The sequence below is a fragment of the Choloepus didactylus genome, chromosome 7, assembly GCF_015220235.1.
Source record: "Choloepus didactylus isolate mChoDid1 chromosome 7, mChoDid1.pri, whole genome shotgun sequence".
Lineage (NCBI taxonomy): Eukaryota > Metazoa > Chordata > Mammalia > Pilosa > Megalonychidae > Choloepus > Choloepus didactylus.
This window is the reverse complement of record NC_051313.1, coordinates 133,001,996-133,024,770: the sequence shown is the minus strand read 5'-3', so window position 1 is coordinate 133,024,770 and position 22,775 is coordinate 133,001,996. Positions and strand designations below refer to the sequence as shown.

The following is a 22,775-nucleotide window of genomic DNA, read 5'->3' as shown; positions in this document are numbered from 1 at the left end:
AGCAAGAGAAATTGCTAAATATATAGAGACGAATGAAAATGAGAACACAACATACCAAAACCTATGGGATGCAGCAAAAGCAGTGCTAAGGGGAAAATTTATAGCACTAAACGCATATATTAAAAAGGAAGAAAGAGCCAAAATCAAAGAACTAATGGATCAACTGAAGAAGCTAGAAAATGAACAGCAAACCAATCCTAAACCAAGTACAAGAAAAGAAATAACAAGGATTAAAGCAGAAATAAATGACATAGAGAACAAAAAAACAATAGAAAGGATAAATATCACCAAAAGTTGGTTCTTTGAGAAGATCAACAAGATTGACAAGCCCCTAGCTAGACTGACAAAATCAAAAAGAGAGAAGACCCATATAAACAAAATAATGAATGAAAAAGGTGACATAACTGCAGATCCTGAAGAAATTAAAAAAATTATAAGAGGATATTATGAACAACTGTATGGCAACAAACTGGATAATGTAGAAGAAATGGACAATTTCCTGGAAACATATGAACAACCTAGACTGACCAGAGAAGAAATAGAAGACCTCAACCAACCCATCACAAGCAAAGAGATCCAATCAGTCATGAAAAATCTTCCCACAAATAAATGCCCAGGGCCAGATGGCTTCACAGGGGAATTCTACCAAACTTTCCAGAAAGAACTGACACCAATCTTACTCAAACTCTTTCAAAACATTGAAAAAAATGGAACACTACCTAATTCATTTTATGAAGCTAACATCAATCTAATACCAAAACCAGGCAAAGATGCTACAAAAAAGGAAAACTACCGGCCAATCTCCCTAATGAATATAGATGCAAAAATCCTCAACAAAATACTTGCAAATCGAATCCAAAGACACATTAAAAAAATCATACACCATGACCAAGTGGGGTTCATTCCAGGCATGCAAGGATGGTTCAACATAAGAAAAACAATCAATGTATTACAACACATTAAAAACTCGAAAGGGAAAAATCAATTGATCATCTCAATAGATGCTGAAAAAGCATTTGACAAAATCCAACATCCGTTTTTGATAAAAACACTTCAAAAGGTAGGAATTGAAGGAAACTTCCTCAACATGATAAAGAGCATATATGAAAAACCCACAGCCAGCATAGTACTCAATGGTGAGAGACTGAAAGCCTTCCCTCTAAGATCAGGAACAAGACAAGGATGCCCGCTGTCACCACTGTTATTCAACATTGTGCTGGAAGTGCTAGCCAGGGCAATCCGGCAAGACAAAGAAATAAAAGGCATCCAAATTGGAAAAGAAGAAGTAAAACTGTCATTGTTTGCAGATGATATGATCTTATATCTAGAAAACCCTGAGAAATCAACGATACACCTACTAGAGCTAATAAACAAATTTAGCAAAGTAGCGGGATACAAGATTAATGCACATAAGTCAGTAAGGTTTCTATATGCTAGAAATGAACAAACTGAAGAGACACTCAAGAAAAAGATACCATTTTCAATAGCAACTAAAAAAATCAAGTACCTAGGAATAAACTTAACCAAAGATGTAAAAGACCTATACAAAGAAAACTACATAACTCTACTAAAAGAAATAGAAGGGGACCTTAAAAGATGGAAAAATATTCCATGTTCATGGATAGGAAGGCTAAATGTCATTAAGATGTCAATTCTACCCAAACTCATCTACAGATTCAATGCAATCCCAATCAAAATTCCAACAACCTACTTTGCAGACTTGGAAAAGCTAGTTATCAAATTTATTTGGAAAGGGAAGATGCCTCGAATTGCTAAAGACACTTTAAAAAAGAAAAATGAAGTGGGAGGACTTACACTCCCTGACTTTGAAGCTTATTATAAAGCCACAGTTGCCAAAACAGCATGGTACTGGCACAAAGATAGACATATAGATCAATGGAATCGAATTGAGAATTCAGAGATAGACCCTCAGATCTATGGCCGACTGATCTTTGATAAGGCCCCCAAAGTCACCGAACTGAGCCATAATGGTCTTTTCAACAAATGGGGCTGGGAGAGTTGGATATCCATATCCAAAAGAATGAAAGAGGACCCCTACCTCACCCCCTACACAAAAATTAACTCAAAATGGACCAAAGATCTCAATATAAAAGAAAGTACCATTAAACTCCTAGAAGATAATGTAGGAAAACATCTTCAAGACCTTGTATTAGGAGGCCACTTCCTAGACTTTACACCCAAAGCACAAGCAACAAAAGAGAAAATAGATAAATGGGAACTCCTCAAGCTTAGAAGTTTCTGCACCTCAAAGGAATTTCTCAAAAAGGTAAAGAGGCAGCCAACTCAATGGGAAAAAATTTTTGGAAACCATGTATCTGACAAAAGACTGATATCTTGCATATATAAAGAAATCCTACAACTCAATGACAATAGTACAGACAGCCCAATTATAAAATGGGCAAAAGATATGAAAAGACAGTTCTCTGAAGAGGAAATACAAATGGCCAAGAAACACATGAAAAAATGTTCAGCTTCACTAGCTATTAGAGAGATGCAAATTAAGACCACAATGAGATACCATCTAACACCGGTTAGAATGGCTGCCATTAAACAAACAGGAAACTACAAATGCTGGAGGGGATGGGGAGAAATTGGAACTCTTATTCATTGTTGGTGGGACTGTATAATGGTTCAGCCACTCTGGAAGTCAGTCTGGCAGTTCCTTAGAAAACTAGAGATAGAGCTACCATTCGATCCAGCGATTGCACTTCTCGGTATATACCCGGAAGATCGGAAAGCAGTGACACGAACAGATATCTGCACGCCAATGTTCATAGCAGCATTATTCACAATTGCCAAGAGATGGAAACAACCCAAATGTCCATCAACAGATGAGTGGATAAATAAAATGTGGTATATACACACGATGGAATACTACGCGGCAGTAAGAAGGAACGATCTCGTGAAACATATGACAACATGGATGAACCTTGAAGACATAATGCTGAGCGAAATAAGCCAGGCACAAAAAGAGAAATATTATATGCTACCACTAATGTGAACTTTCAAAAATGTAAAACAAATGGTTTATAATGTAGAATGTAGGGGAACTAGCAGTAGAGAGCAATTAAGGAAGGGGGAACAATAATCCAAGAAGAACAGATAAGCTATTTAACGTTCTGGGGATGCCCAGAAATGACTATGGTCTATTAATTTCTGATGGATGTAGTAGGAACAAGTTCACTGAAATGTTGCTATAGTATGTAACTTTCTTGGGGTAAAGTAGGAACATGTTGGAAGTTAAGCAGTTATCTTAGGTTAGTTGTCTTTTTCTTACTCCCTTGCTATGGTCTCTTTGAAATGTTTTTTTATTGTATGTTTGTTTTCTTTTTAACTTTTTTTTTCATACAGTTGATTTGAAAAAAGAAGGGAAAGTTAAAAAAAAAAAAAAGAAAAAAGACAAACAAGGAAAAAAAAAAAAAAAAAAAAAAACGATGTAGTGCCCCCTTGAGGAGCCTGTGGAGAATGCAGGGGTATTCGCCTACCCCACCTCCATGGTTGCTAACATGACCACAGACATAGGGGACTGGTGGTTTGATGGGTTGAGCCCTCTGCCGTGGGTTTTACCCTTGGGAAGACGGTTGCGGTGGAGGAGAGGCTAGGCCTCCCTGTATTTGTGCCTAAGAGTCTCCTCCTGAATGCCTCTTTGTTGCTCAGATGTGGCCCTCTCTCTCTGGCTAAGCCAACTTGAAAGGTGAAATCACTGCCCTCCCCCCTACGTGGGATCAGACACCCAGGGAAGTGAATCTCCCTGGCAACGTGGAATATGACTCCCGGGGAGGAATGTAGACCCGGCATCGTGGGATGGAGAACATCTTCTTGACCAAAAGGGGGATGTGAAAGGAAATGAAATAAGCTTCAGTGGCAGAGAGATTCCAAAACGAGCCGAGAGATCACTCTGGTGGGCACTCTTACGCACACTTTAGACAACCTTTTTTAGGTTCTAAAGAATTGGGGTAGCTGGTGGTGGATACCTGAAACTATTAAACTACAACCCAGAACCCATGAATCTCGAAGACAGTTGTATAAAAATGTAGCTTATGAGGGGTGACAGTGGGATTGGGAATGCCATAAGGACCAAACTCCACTTTGTCTAGTTTATGGATCGATGTGTAGAAAAGTAGGGGAAGCAAACAAACAGACAAAGGTACCTAGTGTTCTTTTTTACTTCAATTGCTCTTTTTCACTCTAATTATTATTCTTGTTATTTTTGTGTGTGTGCTAATGAAGGTGTCAGGGATTGATTTAGGTGATGAATGTACAACTATGTAATGGTACTGTAAACAATCGAAAGTACAATTTGTTTTGTATGACTGCGTGGTATGTGAATATATCTCAATAAAATGATGATTAAAAAAAAAAAAAAAAAAAAAAAACAGCACAGCCAGTTCCTTGAATATTTATATTTTTCCACATATGTCTATTTATGTTCTTAGGATATATTCCGAGAAGTGGAATTGCTAGCTTTGAAAGGTATGAATTTAACATGTATATAAACACATAACTTTTTAAAATACAAATAATACAGAAATATGAACATGAAGTTATGCCCGATATTTAATTTTACTTCCCAGAGATAACCACCAGTAAATTTGGTGTAGGTGTTTTCAGACTTTTTTCCTCTGTGGATATATGGAAATTATTTATGGTGAGGACTATAGTTTTAAAGTTATTTCCCCCATGAAATCATATTATACATATCTTTCTTCAGCTTTAATTTCTCCCCTTTATATTTCTTGAAAACCATTCCAGATCAGAAGTGGAGATCAAACTCCAGCCTATACATATGATTTTCTGCAAATTGGTAATTTGACTTACCTGCCAGCACACTTTGGGAATTTATGCCTTGGATCATTCGAAACAACTAGGTGTGCATTGAATGCATGCCATATGTAAGGCCCTGGGGAGGCCAGGCTGCTTAAGACTTGCGCTTCTGGGCCAATGAGGAAACCTGGAATGTATGTTAGTTATTATGGTAAAATCATGCCATGGCAGCCCAGAGTTTCTGCAGAAGCAGAGGAGGGACATCATGATCAGACCAGGGAAGTCGTGATCACTGGCACATTATTTAAACAGACCTGGATTCAAATCCTGAGATCTCACTAATTAATTGTAAAATCTGAGTAATCCTTAACTTCTCTGTCTCTGGGCAAGATGGGTATAGTAATACCTATCCCAAAGTTCCATCATGAATATTTATTGCAAACATGTTTGTAGGAGGGAGAGTTAAGTGTCCATTAGTAGGAGTCTGGTTAGGTAAATAAATCTTGGAATATTATTTAGTACAATACGCAGCTGTGAAAAAAGGTCATTCTGTATGTCCTGACATGGAACAAACTCTCCAGGGTGTGTTATTAATAGTGGTGTAGTGTGTGGCTTGCTACCATTTGTGTAAAAATGTTTTAAAAGGTATGGTGATGGGTATCTATATGTGTACTTGTATTTGCATAGACTCTCTAGAAGAATAAAACTTAGTGCTTGCCTTTGACAAAGAGAACTGGGGAGTCAGGAGTGGGAGAAAGTTTTGCTTTTCATGTAGACCCTTTTGTACTGTGGGAATTGTCACATGCATCTATTGTAAGAAAAGTTTTTTTTTAATTATAAGTAAAATAAAATTCTTTAGGTTTATCATAAGATAGGTGGTATTCATCTAATATAACTTTTAAAAGTATTTTTATTTGACAACTTTTCACAACCATTTTATGAAGTAGTTATGAAGTATTTATAATAAGTAAGGATGAACTGGTATAGGCATACTTACTGGCTGGGGGATCTTGGACAAGTTAAGTGCTCTAAACCTCAGTTGTCTTCTGTAAAATAGGAAGTAGTAATAATAACAAACCCCTTATGGGGCTGTTGTGAAAATGAGATAACATAATGGAGTGGAAAGCAAGTAACATAGTGCATGGTATAATGTCAACACTCAAATGTTCATTATACTGTAGTTAATATTAAAGGGCTAAATTTACTTGCCTCCTACCCAAAAAAGGGAATTTATTAGCTCATGCAAATGGAAGTCCAGGGTAGGTCTGCTTTGAGCAGGCTGATATGGGGACCCCAACTCTCCCAAGCCCGCCACTCTGCTTTCCTCTACATTGGCTTAGTTCCCAGGTAGCTCCAAGCTTTACCTTCTACCAGCCTTATAAGTTCCAGTGTAAAGAACCCAGTACATTCCCAGTCGGTCCCAACAAAAATCCCAGGATTGACTGTTTATCCTGCTTCGGTCATGGGCCCATCCCTAAAACCAGTCACATTAGCCAAGAGAATGGGATACACTGAGTGGGCCTTGGTAACAGTCTCACCTTGTAACTTGGTAGGAAGGATCAGCCTAAGATATTGAACAATCACAGGCCTTTTGTTTTCAGGCCTGTAGACCAACAGAAACCACCTGAACTAAGTGTGAAGGCATTCCCCAAAAGGAATCTGGGTGCTATTAGGGGGCAACAAGTGCCAGGCAGGCAGAAACTGCCAGTGTTCCCCAGAAGCCTACTGCTTGGCTGTCCAAAAGTTATTCCTACTCTCATATATACATTTTAAAAAAATGCTTAACACTACAGCTGTTTCACTACAAAGGTATGTCATCTTACTTGGGGCTATAGTTCTTAAGTTAGCACGTTTATAGTAAAAATTACCCTTGAAAAGAAGGTGCCATGTTGGAGCGCTACAAAGCATCTTGCATATCCAGCCTCTGTCCTTGCTTAGGAGAAATGGCTGGTCCTTCTGTTGAGCACCAGACAAATTGGTTGTTTCACTGGTAGGATCTACATTATATCAAGGGTATATTAGATAAAGTAATTCTCAGCCCCAACTAAATACACACAACACAAGCAAACAAAATTGAGGTGACTGAGAGAAGAGATTTTTATCTGCCCTGGTGCTCAGTCCAGCTCAAGGGGTTGTAGGCACAGATCACCTGCACTATTTATATCCTCCTGTCTAGTTTTTTGTTGGTTCTGCCAAGCTCCATCATATATCAAAATACTTAGCCCAGTTACTGCGTCCTTCTTCAGATCTAGGACCCTATAGGTAATATGTGATCCTTTCAAGGCCAATTCAGCCACCCCTTTCCCAATCCCCTATACAGTGGAGGAAAGATGGGAACTTACATGTGGCGAAAGGGAAACAGCATACAAGTCACCTTCCTCAGCACACCTCTTGTTTCCCTAAACAGAGATAGCAGACACCTGGCACCGTGGTGGACACCGAGACTTGCTTGCGAGCTAACATGACTGTCCTGAGTTCTACCACCAGGAGGGTTTCCTGGGACTGCCCCTCTCTCACAGCTCATTCTTTTTAGTGTGACTTTATGGCTTAATGATTTGATTCCCTTAGAGGCAAAGACCTCATGAACCTTTGCTTTCTACATTTAGAGATTCTCTCTATATATAAATATTTTCTATCTTGTAGATTTTCTATCTAGTATTTAGATTTGGTTGCCTGTATGGTTTGGTGGTTTGTAACCAAAGTCACACATCCTGAGTCCTAAGATCATTGAAATTAGTTGTCAGTCTCTTAGCAACAGACCTCTGGGAATTTCTATAGCCCACAGCTTAATGCCTCCACAGGCCTTTTTGCCTCAGAGCAATTTGGTGGGACAAAACAATATGCCCCTAGGCTGCTGGCTAAAGAAGAGTACAGCCTGAAGTCTCAGGAGTTCTAGGTCCCAAACTTTTTTCCAACTTTGCCTTCCTTCCGTTGACTTTAGCTTAGGCAGAGAATACGGCTCTCTGCCTTCTTGAAATGCTTTTTACAGAAAGAAAAGGCCTCCATAGTAAAGCTGGGGTTTTTTTCCTCTACTATTAATGGACCAGCTTTAAACAAAGCTTGCCTCTATCTGTGATAACTTCCTGGAGGCCATAAGAAGTGGCCAGCACACTGCAGCATTCTGTCACCCTTGAACAAGGCTTGCCAGCTTCCCATTGCACCATATCCCTTCTTACTCACCCGATTAACTGCCTTTTGCCTCCAACACCAGGCTTCCAGGTTCCCAACAGTGTACTAAGTGAAAAGACTTTATTGGCTAATGTAACTGAAAACAGCTGGGAGAGAGTGGGGACCAGCTGTTGCCCCCAGGGCATGACCAGCTAGTGCGCTTTGAATGGTGCCCTCAGACCTCTTTGTATTAGTCAGGGTTCTTTAGGGAAACAGAACCAATGTGTGTGTGTATGTGTGTGTGTGTGTGTAAGTATTATGAGGTTTTTAAATGGGAATTGGCTGGCATGACTGTGGGGTTGGGCAAGCCCAAATTCCCTAGGGCAGGCCACAAGTTGGAAACTCTGATGAAGATTTTCAATGAATTCCCCAGGAGCAGCTGGCTGGCTGAAGCAGAGATGGGAATTCTCCCTTCTGACTGCTGAAATCATCACTTTCTCCTTTTAAAGCCTTCAACTGATTGCATGGTCTCTCATTGTTGAAGAAGACGATCTCCTCAGTTGATTGTAGATACAGTCATCCATAAATGCAATCAACTTACTGATGATTTAAGTCCATGAAATGTCCTCACAGTAACAATTAGGCCAGTGATTGCTTAACCAAACAACTGGGTGCCATTACTGGTCCAAGTTGACACATGAACTTAACCATCACACCCCTTCTCTCCATCTCCCACTCTGTTTTCCCCTGTGGAGACTTCATTCTCAGGTGGCTCCAGGCTACCAGCTGATCAACCTTGCTGGAAGGGCACACCCTCTTTTCGACATTAGTTGCAGAATAATTCCCGGGATTGGCATTTGTTCACCCAGCCTTGGTCATATGCCACCTGACCCAGTCACCCGGGGGCTGCAGGGATGGGACACAGATTTGGGCAGGCCTGGATCACTGTGTGAGAGGGAAGGACTGGCTCCCCTAAGAACAATCAGAGAGCTCCTACATGTTGGGAGCAAACAAAAACAACTGGCCCACACAGGGATTTGGCAGGATAGTTGGAAGGGGAAAATGAAGTAGAGAAAGCAGATTGCCAAATTGTCATTCCTGGGCCTTAGAGCAGTGTTTAGTTCCATGTTGTCCAATAGAAATATAATGTGTGCCACAAATGCAAGGCACATAGTAAAGAAAGTAAGAACAAAAGGTGAGATTAATTTTAATTTAAGTAATTTAAAATTAATTTTAATATTTTATTTACGTAATAAATACATTGGCCAAAATATTATCATTTTTAGCACATAATCACTATAAATTATTGAGATTTTTACTCTTTTTTCTTACTAAGTCTTTGGAATCCAGCATGTCTCTTACATTTACAGTGCATGCCAATTTGGATGAGCCATATCTAGCTAGTGGCCATCAGATTGGGCAGTCCAGGCTTTTATCTATTATTGTTCCATGGAGGAGCTGGATATCTGTGATCAACTGATTGTTAATGCTTGGGTTTCCATGTCATGGTGAGTTTTGAAATTGCAACGTTTTGTCATTAGAATAATCTGCCCTAAAATGAGCCTAATTAAACCTCACCATGCCAGGTGTCTAGGTGGTACCACTTCTGTCAATCCCCATCATACACATATCATTAGCACTACAACTACACACTTAATTATCTGTCTTCTCTCTTGGACTCCAAGCCCTAGGAAGGCAGGGTCCATATGTGCCTTGCTTACGTCTGCTCTTTCCCTAAGCCCAGTGCCTGGTACAGAGATATTTTCAAAGTGAAATGTAATTAAGTTAGAAATTTAGGTGAGGGCTTCTCAACCTCCAGATTTGATAACAAAACGGGGAAATTAAAACTAGTTGAAGCCCAAGTCTGAGTGTTTGCCATATTTGTTGCTCTGATGAGTAAGTGTGCAGAATCTGTGGCCGGTTATGTTACTATTCAATCACTTTCATTAAATACACTCATTGAGTGATTGCATCCTACAGAAAGCCAGGCTCTGTGCCAAGCACTGGGTGTACAAAGATAGGTGAGAAACAGTCCCTGCCTTTAAGGAAATGAGAAACAGAGGAGGAAAATAATGTGTACAATAGATCCAGTAAGTGTTAGGTCAGAAATAAACAGCATGTTAGGGAGCACAAGGAAGGGGATCTAACCCAGATCTGAGAACAGGAGATGGGTAGGAGAGTTTTGCTGGAGAGAAGTGAATCAAGTTCCATGATCCCTGCTGTATTCTTAGCATCTAGCCCCACGCCTGGCACATAGGTGGAATGAATGAGTGGCTCCTGAATGACAGTGGCTCCTGAACCTAATCCTGAAGGATCGTTGGATTTGTCCATCTAAGGAGAGAAGGATGGTAGTTACAGGTGAAGAGGATTCATACACTGGCCCAGCCTCCGGACCTAAAATCCCACACTAGGGAATGACAAGATGCTGAATGAGCTGGAGCCGAGGTGGTGAGAGCTGGGAGGAGCCTGCAGCACTGGGCAGGAGCCAGATGACAAACAGCCTCACCTCTGGTTGTTGTCAGTATGACTGGTGATGAATTATTGTACATTCGTATTGCAGGCAAAGCGAAGGCTGGAGCTGGGAGAAAGTGGTCATCAGTACCTCTCAGATGGTTTAAAAACCCCCAAGGGCAAAGGAAGAGCTGCACTACGAAGTCCAGATAGTCCAAAAAGTAAGCGCTCTTTCATTTCTTCCCGCATCCTCTTCGGTGAGGGATTCCCAATTTTCCAAGCTTGTGGCTGGTTGGATGCCAGGGTGTGGATAATATCGGCATGTTCCGTCCTTTTCCATCTCTTTCTGTGCCTATCCAAAAGACAAATACAATGCCTGCAGGCAGCAGAAGGCTGCCACGTCACTCAGGTGACTTAAGGGGATAAATGCGTGCAGTTTCATTTTTAACTCAGAATGCAAGCTGTTTGGCATTGTTCTGTAATCAACTTTAATTTTAACTCTCCTTAATGGACATAACTTCAGAGTCTGAGGTTCCTGGGTCTAGACAAACTGCCAAGTCCAGTCATCCCTGTGCCAACCTCAGTCTCTAGCTCAGCATATGGCAACATAAGAATCGATTGAGAGCCATAAATTACCACTAGTTTCCCTTTCCATCAAATACCATCATTATTTCTTTTGGGGAGAGAGAGAAAAGTAGGTTAGAAATCCCCAAATAGTTCCTTTATGTTGTTTGCATTTAATGTAAAGGCTAAATTAGACTTCATTTTCCCCTTTTCCTACAGTTTACCCATTTAGGCAATCCACAAGTTGTGTCTAATGCCTAATTAGACACTTGACCTGCAATCTGTAAGAGGATAAATCACAATATTAAATAAGGACATTTCATTCAAGAGCGGTGGGGAGATTTGATAGAAAGACTTTTCCAGTTATTCTTCACCGAAATTAAGCATTTGAAAAATTGGCGGACAAGTTTTATACACACACACACACACACACACACACACACACATACACACACATATATGTACTGGAGCTTTGCTGTGACCCCTTGCATAGAGCATGAAAAGCCGGTTAAGATGGGCCTGTTTGAGACCCTGACCTGAAACACTGGAGAGATTTCTAACATGGCTCCATCAACCCCACACGGTGCTGATCCTATGAGGCTACCTCACTTTCTCATTCATTCAGCAGATAATTTTGAGCACCTTCTATGTGTGAGATCCTTCAGTAGACCCAGGGAGTAGGGTAAGCCAAAGTAAAAACTACTGAGAAATTCAAAGTAAAATGCTTTAATCAAATGCAGGATTTTTTTTTTTTTTTTTTTTTTTTTGTTACTGTCTCTTCCTTTTCTAATAAAGCAATTTCATAGCTTTCTATAACTTGCCAAAACCACAGCAGCAGCAGCTTTGCTTCAGATACTAATACTTTAGCTGCAATGGGAAAGGGAGCTTGCTTTACTGCAGAGAAACCCTTCATTTCTTTACCTTTCCCCCTATCCCCTACCCGCTCGGTTTTTGTTTTTCTTTAAGCTCCAAAATCTCCCTCAGAAAAAACACGGTATGATACGTCACTTGGTCTGCTCACCAAGAAGTTCATTCAGCTACTGAGCCAATCCCCCGATGGGGTCTTGGATTTGAACAAGGCAGCCGAGGTGCTTAAAGTGCAAAAGAGAAGAATTTATGACATCACCAATGTGCTGGAAGGCATCCACCTCATTAAGAAGAAATCGAAAAACAACGTCCAATGGATGTGAGTATGAGTCCACAGTGCACACTCACACATACTTGCTCACGCTCACACACCCCATCCCCTATCTCTGCCGGGATGGTTGCCAGATGGCATCAGGTTTTCTCATTGTCCCGACTTCCACATTCATACCCACACTTCACTTCTTCTCTCCCATTCCTTATTCCCTCCATCATTCTGTCTTCCCTCTAGAAGTTCTTGAATCTTTAAAAAGAGGCTTTCTATTTAGAAAATGTCAGCGATAGAAGAGTTATATTTAATGAGCCTCAAGCAAGGGGATCCTTGGATTAAATAGTGCCACTGCAGACATAAACTAGAATGCTGTTTGCCTGCAGCATCATTGTCTATTTATGTGCCCCCGGACGTGGTCTAATAGACACTTACACACATCTTTGGCCATCTCAAATGGAAATGTGGAAATTAACTGTGGCTTATGGGTCATCTGTATGTATATGCATAATCACACAAGTCTCGATCTTTATCCATGGTCATAACAGCAGATCAACTCCTGTTCTGTGTAAATTAAGGCAAGACTTAACTGCCTCAATCTCTTCTGCAAGCAGGGGAGATAACGTTTGTCGCCTGTATGCCCACACATTTGATTAAATGTACAATGACATTGGTGAATTGAGGACGGAGCACCCAAACAGCCAGTATTTAATAAAGACAGTATTAAACTATTAAAATATTATGGGAAGGAATAAATCCTGTTACAGGGTTCCTTTGTAAAATACTACTTCAAACAGCATAAGATGATCAAGTAACTGCTTTTTTATTAAGAAGCCTGTTGGGCATCGGTCTTTATTCTTGCATGCAGTACATGCATCTGTTTCCTTTACCTTATTTTCCTTTTTAGTTGTTGATATAAGACCCTCACAGATCACCTAGGTCTTTCAGGCTTTGGGGATATTCTTTTTGTTTGTTTGTTTTAATTTTGAACCATTCAGTCTTTTCTATATATTTCTCTCTCTCTCTCTCTCTCTCTCTCTCTCTCTCTCTCTCTCTCTCTCTCTCTGGGATGTGAGTGCAGGATTGGAGGCAGAGGGGTGCTACCTCCTTTTGCCCTTTGAATTTAAGCTTTCTGAAGAAATATGCCTCCCCTGGAGGAAAGAGACCTGAAAATAAGTGTTGTTTTTTGTTTTGTTTTTGTTTTTGTTTTTTAACTTAATTTCTACGGTATGAAAAATGAAGTACTATATGAAAAAAAAAATGTATAAATGTTCTGATTTTAACCCTTGGCAAGCAGTGTTAACACTTAACAAGCGGCGTGACCTCCTGTATCAAGAGGGGCCATGGACCTGAATGATCATTGTCCTTCTTCGCCCTTTTGCGTCTGCCTCGGCCTCTCCTGAGTAGCTATGAAGAGTCTGTGTTTGGGTTTCTAGGGGCTGCAGTCTGTCTGAGGATGGGGGCATGCTGGCCCAGTGTCAAGGCCTGTCAAAAGAAGTGACCGAGCTCAGTCAAGAAGAGAAGAAATTAGATGAACTGATCCAAAGCTGCACCCTGGACCTCAAACTGCTAACCGAGGATTCAGAGAATCAAAGATATCCTTTGTGCCACCTGTTCACTGGGGGTTAGTGCCTTCTAGACTATTTACAGAGTTGACAATCTGAATTACTTACAAGGTAGAATTTTTCTCTGGTTTCATGCAAAATGTATGCATAAATGTGTGTACGTGTAAACCCATGTAGCTTGCCTACATCATTATTTATGGCAAGAGTCATTGGATTGGATCCTACCATATCTATTTTGATAACCAGGTGGGAACTGTGTTCTAAAGCATTTTATTCATATGCAGTTGAGACATATGGATACACTAATCTTGTGGGGCCATAATATTATGAAATACTTAAGGCATCAGTTTTAATGTTAATTTCAATGTTCGGCAGATTGACCTTTGGCTTCCCAGATTTTTGGTGGGTGTTGGCTGTCACCGTTGGGCTTCTCACATTCTATTTTCTTATCAGATAGTGTAGTAATTGGAATTTGCTGACTTTATCTAATTGGGTGATAGTTGAAAGATCTGAAAAGAGTAAGGAAAAATCATACTACAACTTTTAAAGTGTATTATACTGATTCCCAACACCAAAATAATTTTGGAAGCACCTCAAGTCCTGAGAATTCATGATTCCTCTGTTCATTTTATAAACATTGGCCCTTGTAGATAAAAACATGAAAAGCCAGTCCTTGCTTTTCTTCTTGCTGACAGCCTGTTGACCCTCTCAGGAAAACTTGCTCGTCATCTCACTGTAGCCCAGATTTTTCAATATTTTCTATTATTATTAGAAGACAAAAACCAATTTTAAGTTACCCAACTCTAATTTTAGTTCCAAACTTCCGATTTTTCCACATTTACCTTCATAGACAGAAAATATACCATGGCCTGCCCAATTTCTTCTAGTGTCTCATCTCTAATTAAAGAGCTGAGGATATGGAGACATTTAGTCTCCAATTCAGACAATTGCTAAATAATAGCTCAGTTTTTAAAAATCCGCAATTATTCATTTCCTGTGGACCAAAGAATTAAACTTGTCTGCTGGTAAAGTAGTGAGATGGAGAAGCGGTGTGAAGATTTGAACCCTCAGGGGTGGCCAGGGTGGGTGTAGGGGAAAACAACTATAGCCCTAGTTGGGCTATTTCAATCATTGTTTAATCGGCAGCCCCATTGCCAAGGAGATGTGATTACGCCCAGTTGGCCGCTTTTCGGAACATGTAGCTTTACAGCATGTCAGGCCTTTTGTTGCAGAAAAAGAAAGCTTCCTTGCGGGGAGGCTGCCAACCCAAGAAGCAAATTCAGGAGAGAACCAGAAAGGAAGCACTTTTAAGTTTGTAAGATTAGAGAATATGTTTGCGCAATTTATTTCAATTCACCGTTCAGTTCCCAGTTTGGTACAACTTGTTCATAAATCTGTTGAAATTTTCCTTCCTGCAGAATGTTGAGTAATTGTAGATGAGCTTTTGTTTTAATGAGTTCTTGTCACATTGCTTCTTGACAGTGGACTGTGGGATAAGTACTTGGTTATCAGCTTTCCCCAGTGTGCTCAGTAAAGATTCAGTACTGTCAAGTCTTCCTTGATGAGACGATCAAGTGGTGAACTAAAGCCCAGAATCCTGCATCAGCAGTCACTCTGGAGCTTAGCATTGACATCTCTGGTGTCTCAACTGTTGAGGCTTGAAGGAGATAGTCTGTGACAGATCCCCTTATTTGTACATGCAGATTTTGTGCAAATGTGCTCTTTCTTTTTCTGGGGAGTGGGTTCATAGCTTCCCTCAGGTTCTCCTAAGAAGCTCCTATTCTAAGGGACAAAACTTCTTCCAAGCTCTCTGACCCCTGTTTCTGTATTAAACATGTTAGATCACAGATTGTATTAGCTATACTGTTACCTGCAGTAATGCCTTTATTGAGTTGTGATTTGCCGTTTTGTCCCAGGCATTTTTTGCAGGTTAATGTGAATAAAACAACTGGATAAAGACATTGTCCATTGTGTTACTTCATGCCTTTTATATTAAAAAGTCATGTGAACGGTTTCTTTTTTAGTGCCAAGTAAAAGTTTGTCTTTCTAGGCAAGCTTGTACCATTTATTACTTTTTCATATAATAAGGACCATCTTTTTTCATGATACCCCTTTTAGCTTTGGCTATCAAGACACTTAAAAGAATTATTCAGTTCTCAGAAGCAACTAACAAGAGTACAGAAATATTATTTTTATTCTCTTTAACAGAGAAATAATGACACTCTTATCTGTAGGCAATATATAATCACAACCAGCACAGGTGCACTTAAGAAAACAAGCCATCTGCCTGAGCAGAATTCTGAGTTGTTCTATTAATATATCTATTTGCTACTTGTTCATTCATTTGGGTGACTGCTGACACTTGGCTAATAGTCACACAACAAATAGGAATAACTGGAGTTTCAGAAAAGCTTTGATTGGTAGAGCCTAAAATCGCTGCAAATTGGGATTTGCCATCATTCGTTTTGAGTACCAGAACACCTCACTGGTGCTCAGGGAACACCTGTGCTCCTAAGGAACCTGGTTTGAAAATGCCTGACCTAAAATGGGTTTTGATTTTCTATTAGTAGGTTATTTTAACTATTGTCCTTATAAGTAAAAAAAAAAAAAATACTTAAAATTTTTTTCCATGCATCTGTTTTGTTATTTTCGTAATGAGGCAATTAGATGGAAGATTTCCTTAACATTTATTACGTTAGCTTACGTTACATATCAAGATATTCGAAAAATTAGTGGCCTTAAAGACCAAACTGTTATAGTTGTGAAAGCCCCTCCAGAAACAAGACTTGAAGTGCCTGACCCAGTAGAGGTAAGGAGACAGCATCTTTGTTCATCTACAGAGATCTTTCTGGAATGCCTGAAGTTGAAGAATCATGGGCTCATGTTTGAACTCTGTCCCCTCCTAAAAACTTGGTAGTATTTTCCCATCTATTTTACTTAACCCTGAAATTAATAAACATTGCAACAGTTTGCTCTTTATTGATTGTCCAAAAAGTCTAATTTTAACATGGCAGGGCATTCAACTCAAAGTAGCATATGATACCCTCTCTTCTACTTTCTTGACTTTTTCATAATTTGTTCATCAGGTGATTCTGATCAATTAAAGCAGTTTGGGAAGTTTTGCGTTGAATATCCTGTATATGGTCCCCACCATGAATAAAAAATTTTAATATGTAATTAACTATAATTTAGGTATAAAGAGTAATAATGTTACTTATATTTTAACAATTTATCTTTTAAAACATGTTTATTTTTGAGGCATCAAATGGGACTTGATGAACTAGAATATTGTAAAAAATTAGGGAGTGTATTTCTGTTGTTTTCAGCTGTATTTTGATGATATAGACCACACCCAGACCATCACAATGAGATAGAGAAAAGTAGTTACAAAACAACAACAAAAAATTGCATTGAAGATAAAAAGTGAAATTTGCAAGCTCCCATCTAGAGTAGAGTTCTCCACTTAAATGATAACATTAGCTCTATGACCTAGAAGAAGAGGAATTTTAAATATCAGTGTGCTGCATTCTCTTCTTAGGCTCAGTCCCTACTACATAAGAATACTATTCATTGGCTGGTTATTAAATTTCAACATAAAAGAACCCTTCCATAAAGGAATAATAGCACGCAAATACTGCATTTCTAACGCTTAAAGTACCTTTTGATAATTTGCAGGAAAGGAATATAAAGAACACAGTTCACCTCACCCATGGTGCCAGTACGGACACATACGGACCAAAAAGGACCAAAAAAATGTGTTCTCTTTCTCAAGAACGGGAGGCGGCACACTTTCTCTGTTCGGGGGCAGATAGTAAATAATTTTGGCTTTGCAAGCCATACCGTCTTTGGGCTATGCAAGTACTCAACATTGCCATTGTAGAAACAGGTGAAAATAAAATTCCTCCAACTTTTCCATTTAAGGATGGAAATTACCATGGCTTTCATTTCTAAAAGAACGTTCAGTCTGAACTTCTCCCACTTCTTCTGTTCATAGAGCCTGCAAATACATTTGTCAAGTACCCAAGGACCCATTGAGGTTTATTTGTGTCCAGAAGAGACTGAAACACACAGTCCCATGAAAACAAACAACCAAGACCACAATGGGAATATCCCTAAGCCCACTTCCAAAGGTAAAAACTGTACTTTTGTCATCTGGAAGCCATGTAAAAAAAATTGAGGGTGGCTAGAATGATCCTGTATTAGAATCACAAGTCTAGACAAGTAACAGAAACTTGTTACTACTATTATTAAGGCTGCATTTTTTTAAAAGGCATTCTGAACTAGTTTACAGTGATAATGGTCTTGGGCAGAAGCCTCCCCCACCCAAGAAAAAAAGCCCTCCAGGCTTTGCTATCAGTAGAATCCATTTCCTTAGAGAGCGAAGCTGTGGTGTGTCTTGGTGATTCATGAGCTACCTTTGACCACATGCCTTCTAATGATGCTACAGAGATCTGTAGAAAGGAAAATGTAAGGAGTTTGGAGAGAAAACCCTTTTATCTAAGAAGTTTTGTCTTCATTTCCCCTACCCACACACCCACCCAAGGTGACAGGCAGAGGATAGGGGAGGAAAACCTCCAGGAAAATAAATTTAAATCTTACCCCTCCTGTCCTCCTAGAGTAAAGGGAGCTCTTTCCGTTTTGGCTTGGAGATATGAATTTATTTTTTTTCCCTACAGTCTCCCAATATAGCAGCAAGAATAGTGATTTAAGTGCATAGGTCTGATATAATACTGAGTAAAAATACAACACCTCAACTGGTAAAACAGAAGGCCATCTTTTCACTATAGAAATTCAAAGTGGACATGTCTGGTTAGTATTTTTAATAAGCCTCTTGTTCAGAAAAGGCTAAATTTAAAATTGGTGAGTTTTTACGAGGGAGCCAACTTTTGAGGGTGTTTTGTTTTGCTTATTTTTACTTTTTTTATTTTTTATTTTTGTTTTCTGTTTTGTTTCTCTTTAAACAATGACTAATTTGATATCAGAGAGAAGTTTTTGAACTTTCCATTATCTGGTTTTTGAAGCTGTTTGTATTCTTGTTTTGCTAATGGCGTTATTTTAAAAAATAAGTAGAGTAGGACAAAGAAAGGTGGCCTATTAGCACAAAAGGTGATCTATAATATAAAAGTCATATAATTGTCTTCAGGAGAGGGTACATGCTGTTTTATATAATAAACAACATATACATTCTTCCAAAAGATTTAACTGGATTTTCTCCTAACTTTATTTTTTTATTTCCGCCAATTTTTTTGTTTCAGATTTGGCTTCAACAAACTCAGGACATAGTGATTGCTCCATTTCTACAGCAAGCCTTTCTCCTTTGGCCTCCCCAGCCAACCTTTTACAGCAGACTGAGGACCAAATTCCTCCCACCCTAGAAGGACCCTTTGTGAACTTATTGCCCCCCCTGCTCCAAGAAGACTATCTGCTAAGCCTTGGGGAGGAAGAGGGCATCAGTGATCTCTTTGATGCTTATGATTTGGAAAAGCTCCCACTGGTGGAAGACTTTATGTGTAGTTGATTCTGCTTTGTGTGAATTCTCCTTAAAAACCAATATTATATATATATATCTATCTATATATATATATATATTTTTTTTTTTTTTTTTAATCACGGAACCAGAACATCAGTCATGCAGTGTTGTCCCTTACCTTCTTCCTCCAAGATAATTATCATGAAGTAAACTACAGACTTCAGAACAAAGCTGACGTTTTAATGAATTAAAAAAAATTAAAATTGCCTAAACGCACATTTGCAGGCTCCCTTGGGAAAGCCCTGCTTTGCCCCAGGCTCCAAATCTCATGGATGAGTCAGCAAGTGAGAAAATGTGCAATCAGGTGTCTCCACCGTGTACTTCCCCTGCCTCCCGGAATGGCTTGCTGTGCCTGACCGATGGGCTGTAGAATGGGGTCTGGCCACCTGGCCCGCTCGAAAACAGCAATCTTCCTTAACAGCATTTCAAGCCGTGCCTTCTATGCAGAATGCATGTCTTTGGTGTCTGCTAGTATGGAATGGAACTGCAGGAAATGTAAACTTGAAGTCATGCAAAAGTATGAAATGGATTTCTTCAGCTCTTAGGAATTATTTAAATTACTGTAGTAATTCAGTTTAAGCTATGTACTGTCTGTCACACTTGGCGGTCGAGAGAGTCTCCACAGCCTTTCGTATGAAGAACCTGTTTTCAAATATTTGTTTCAAATCCCGAAGAATAGTTGGAGTTCTGCCCCCCTCTAAGCTGTTGTGGATTTTCCCTTCTCCATAACCCACTCCCACTCCCCTACCCCCAGCGTTATTTCCGAAGTTTAACATTTGTTTGTAACAAATGCCTGCTTAGGAGTTCTTTGTGGATTGTTTTGAACTTTTAGATTTTCTTAGCTGCCATTTAAGCATTCCTGTGGCACCCATCACCATTTCAATTTAATTCTTGACTTTGAAGTGGTTCTTGCTAATTCAAGTTAGTTAAATAGAGGGCAAGAACCTTTATCAGTCAGAGGATCTAAACCTGTGCAATCTAAGGTTTAACAGCCTCTGCAAGAAGCATCTCGTCCCACCTTGCTTCCTTTCCCTGGAGGGGGTGCTTGGAGCAAGTCAGTCCTGGAGCTCACTGCCATGGGTGGCCCATTTGAAAGGAGAACCAGGCTAGCTGGTGTGTCGGTCCCAAGGAGCAGCAGGTGTGGATCCTTCCATCCTGGGACTTCCCAGTGACCGTGACCTGGGAAAGGGCTCTCTTACACTGCACTCAGGGAGACCACTCTCAGGATGGGGTCAGGAGAGGCCTCTCGGGAGAAGGACACCCCCGTTGTTTGTGAGGATGCCGTGACATTCACTTAAGCCACCACTGTGCCCAGTGTTGCGATAGCCGTGGCCAGAATCTGTCCCCTTTATCTTAAAGGAGCAAGCTGGACCAAGATGAGTCAGAACCCAGGAAATGAACGGATAGAATGCCAGAGCCTCCCCCAACTTGCTCTTCAGGAAGGGGGTCAACTTTGTGTCCGCTGCAAATCCTAGGAGTTAGGTCCAAGTGGCAAAGGCCATCTCCCCCTGGGGGTGGGACACAGTACCTCAGACCCATCCCCGGATGTAAGGATGGCAGGAATGAGGACGGGGATTGTCATTTAACAACAAAAAAACACACCCTCAAAACAAACAGTTAAATTGAAATGCTGTGTGCCTGACACTATGGTAGGCACAGAAAAGGTACGCAATGGCTGTGTGTTCATTTGAATTGAAAACATCCCTTAGGAAAAAGAAGCAAGCCCCAGCCAGTTTACCCTAGATTTCCACAATATGCAAAGTGGTGGTGGGGTCAAAACAAACGACACCAGCACTTTAAACTATTTGTGTAGGTATGCATGGGTGTATGTTTGGGAAGAAAAACAAAGGTGCAGATTATCTTCCTTTTTCTTCGGCCTCAGTCTCCACCCTCCTCCCCTCACACACACTGGACTTGGTACAAAATATCCGTGTGGTCTGAGATGAAGCGTTGCGGTGGGGGAGGGCAGGGGAGCTTTGTGTTAAGTGCCTACTGGAAATGCACTGTGGGGTTTTTTCCTATATGGGAAACCATTTATGCCAAGCTTTTTCCCATTTCCCATATTTATCTCATCTGGTTAGCTGCCTCTGCTTCCAGCTTTGTGCAATTCTCTTTGCCAGCTGCACAAAGCTGACTTTTTTCCAAAGTCTAGAAAGAGTGAGCTCACCTGACAAGGTTGTTGTGTGTTTTGTTTAATTTGTTGTTAAACCTTTTCGTAAATGCAATGCCGTATTTATTGTTTTGAAAATGAAAGGAATACTAATAAGTCTTAAAAGTTCCTTCATGTAATAGATTTTTCCAGTTAATGGGCTTAACTGATGTATAATAATTAGATGTCCCATACCGTATTCTGTTTGCATTTGTCATTTTATTTTTGACATAGTGTCTGGCACACCAAGTGGGTTAGTACTGCAGTATTTGTGTTACTTTAAGTACTAAGTATGCAGGTTTCTTGGTACCATTGAGTTGCTGCTATTAAAGCTTAACACATGAAATGGCTAAAAGTTACAAGCATGCGATTTAGGACTGCGTGAGCCTTAGAAAGTAAAATGTACAGAGGGCAACACATGAGCTGTCAAACAGTGTTAGGTGTGTTTATATGTACAGATTTGTGCATAGTGATGGTTTTATTTAAGTCGATATGTAGTCTACTCACACTTTCATTATCTAGCAGTTTTGTACAAAGATAGCAATTAATTTGTAAACACTGCCAGAATGTTTTCTAGCTGGTTTGTAATGTTTTTAAGAGTGTATTTTTATTTTTGTTTTTTTTGTCGTGGTTCTTGTTTTCATTTTTGTTGTAAGTGTAGATCTGTAAATAAAATTGCAGTATTTAAAGGTTTAGCTTTCAGGAAAAAGAAAGTAAGAACTCAGTGTGTGCATGACAACTCGTGTGTATGAGAGGAGGAATTTGAAGGAAGATACCTTGGAGTTAAGTCGGTGGTGATTGTCAGGTTGTGGGAATTTCTTTTCCTACAGTGTACATGATTTTGTAAAAAGGAAGTATTTCTCCCAAAATTGGGAGTACGCAAACTACTAATCAGTTTAGCTTTGTGTTGTATGCTAGTTTAAAAAAAGAAAATATGTAATATAATGTATAAAAAAAAAAAGCTTTTATGATGGATTTTGTAAATAGATTTGTTACAGGATGACCTGTTCTCTAGCTGTGATCTTACCACTTCAAATGGGTGTAATTTGAATAAATTTTGTATGGTAAAGGATCAATAAAATGATTTTTTTAAGAGTTCAGATTTGTGGATGGACCTTTTAAAATATAATCTTATGCTCCTATATTAATTTTATCTTTGAAGACATTCTTTAATAAGTTAAGGGGAAAGGTTGAACCCAAGCTCAAATGATCGAATGCCTTACCCTTTATTTGGGACTCTAGGAATGCTGAGCAAAATATCTGTTGAGCACCTGTGCTATGCTTGGCACTCAGAAGCCAAAGAACTTGCTGTGTCCCTTACACAGAGCTCACTCCCAGGCATTGAAGGATTTTTACATTGAGAAAGTGAAGGATGACAAGTAAGTTTTGCTACTCAAGGGGTATGACGCCAACGAATTTTAATCTGCAAAGCTGGTAACTACCACCCTTGTACTAGATTCTGTATCTACTGTAATGCTACCTATAAACAGG

General features: G+C 39.7%; 1 protein-coding gene across 4 annotated transcripts in view; it reads left to right on the top strand.

Moving 5' to 3' along the window:
• The window catches only part of E2F3 (E2F transcription factor 3), a 75,645-nt gene extending 53,263 nt beyond the window's left edge, over positions 1 to 22,382 (top strand). For 3 of the 4 annotated variants that reach the window (XM_037842964.1, XM_037842966.1, XM_037842965.1), the window contains 6 exons: positions 10,454 to 10,565; positions 11,875 to 12,094; positions 13,477 to 13,635; positions 16,300 to 16,414; positions 17,600 to 17,735; positions 18,861 to 22,382. In XM_037842964.1, coding sequence (XP_037698892.1) covers positions 10,454 to 10,565; positions 11,875 to 12,094; positions 13,477 to 13,635; positions 16,300 to 16,414; positions 17,600 to 17,735; positions 18,861 to 19,123 — 1,005 coding nt within the window. In that variant the 3' untranslated portion in view covers positions 19,124 to 22,382. Of the gene's footprint in view, positions 1 to 10,453; positions 10,566 to 11,874; positions 12,095 to 13,476; positions 13,665 to 16,299; positions 16,415 to 17,599; positions 17,736 to 18,860 lie in introns of all 4 variants that reach the window. The other variant, XR_005217878.1, reaches the window with a different exon arrangement.
• Positions 22,383 to 22,775: the final 393 nt, after the last annotated feature.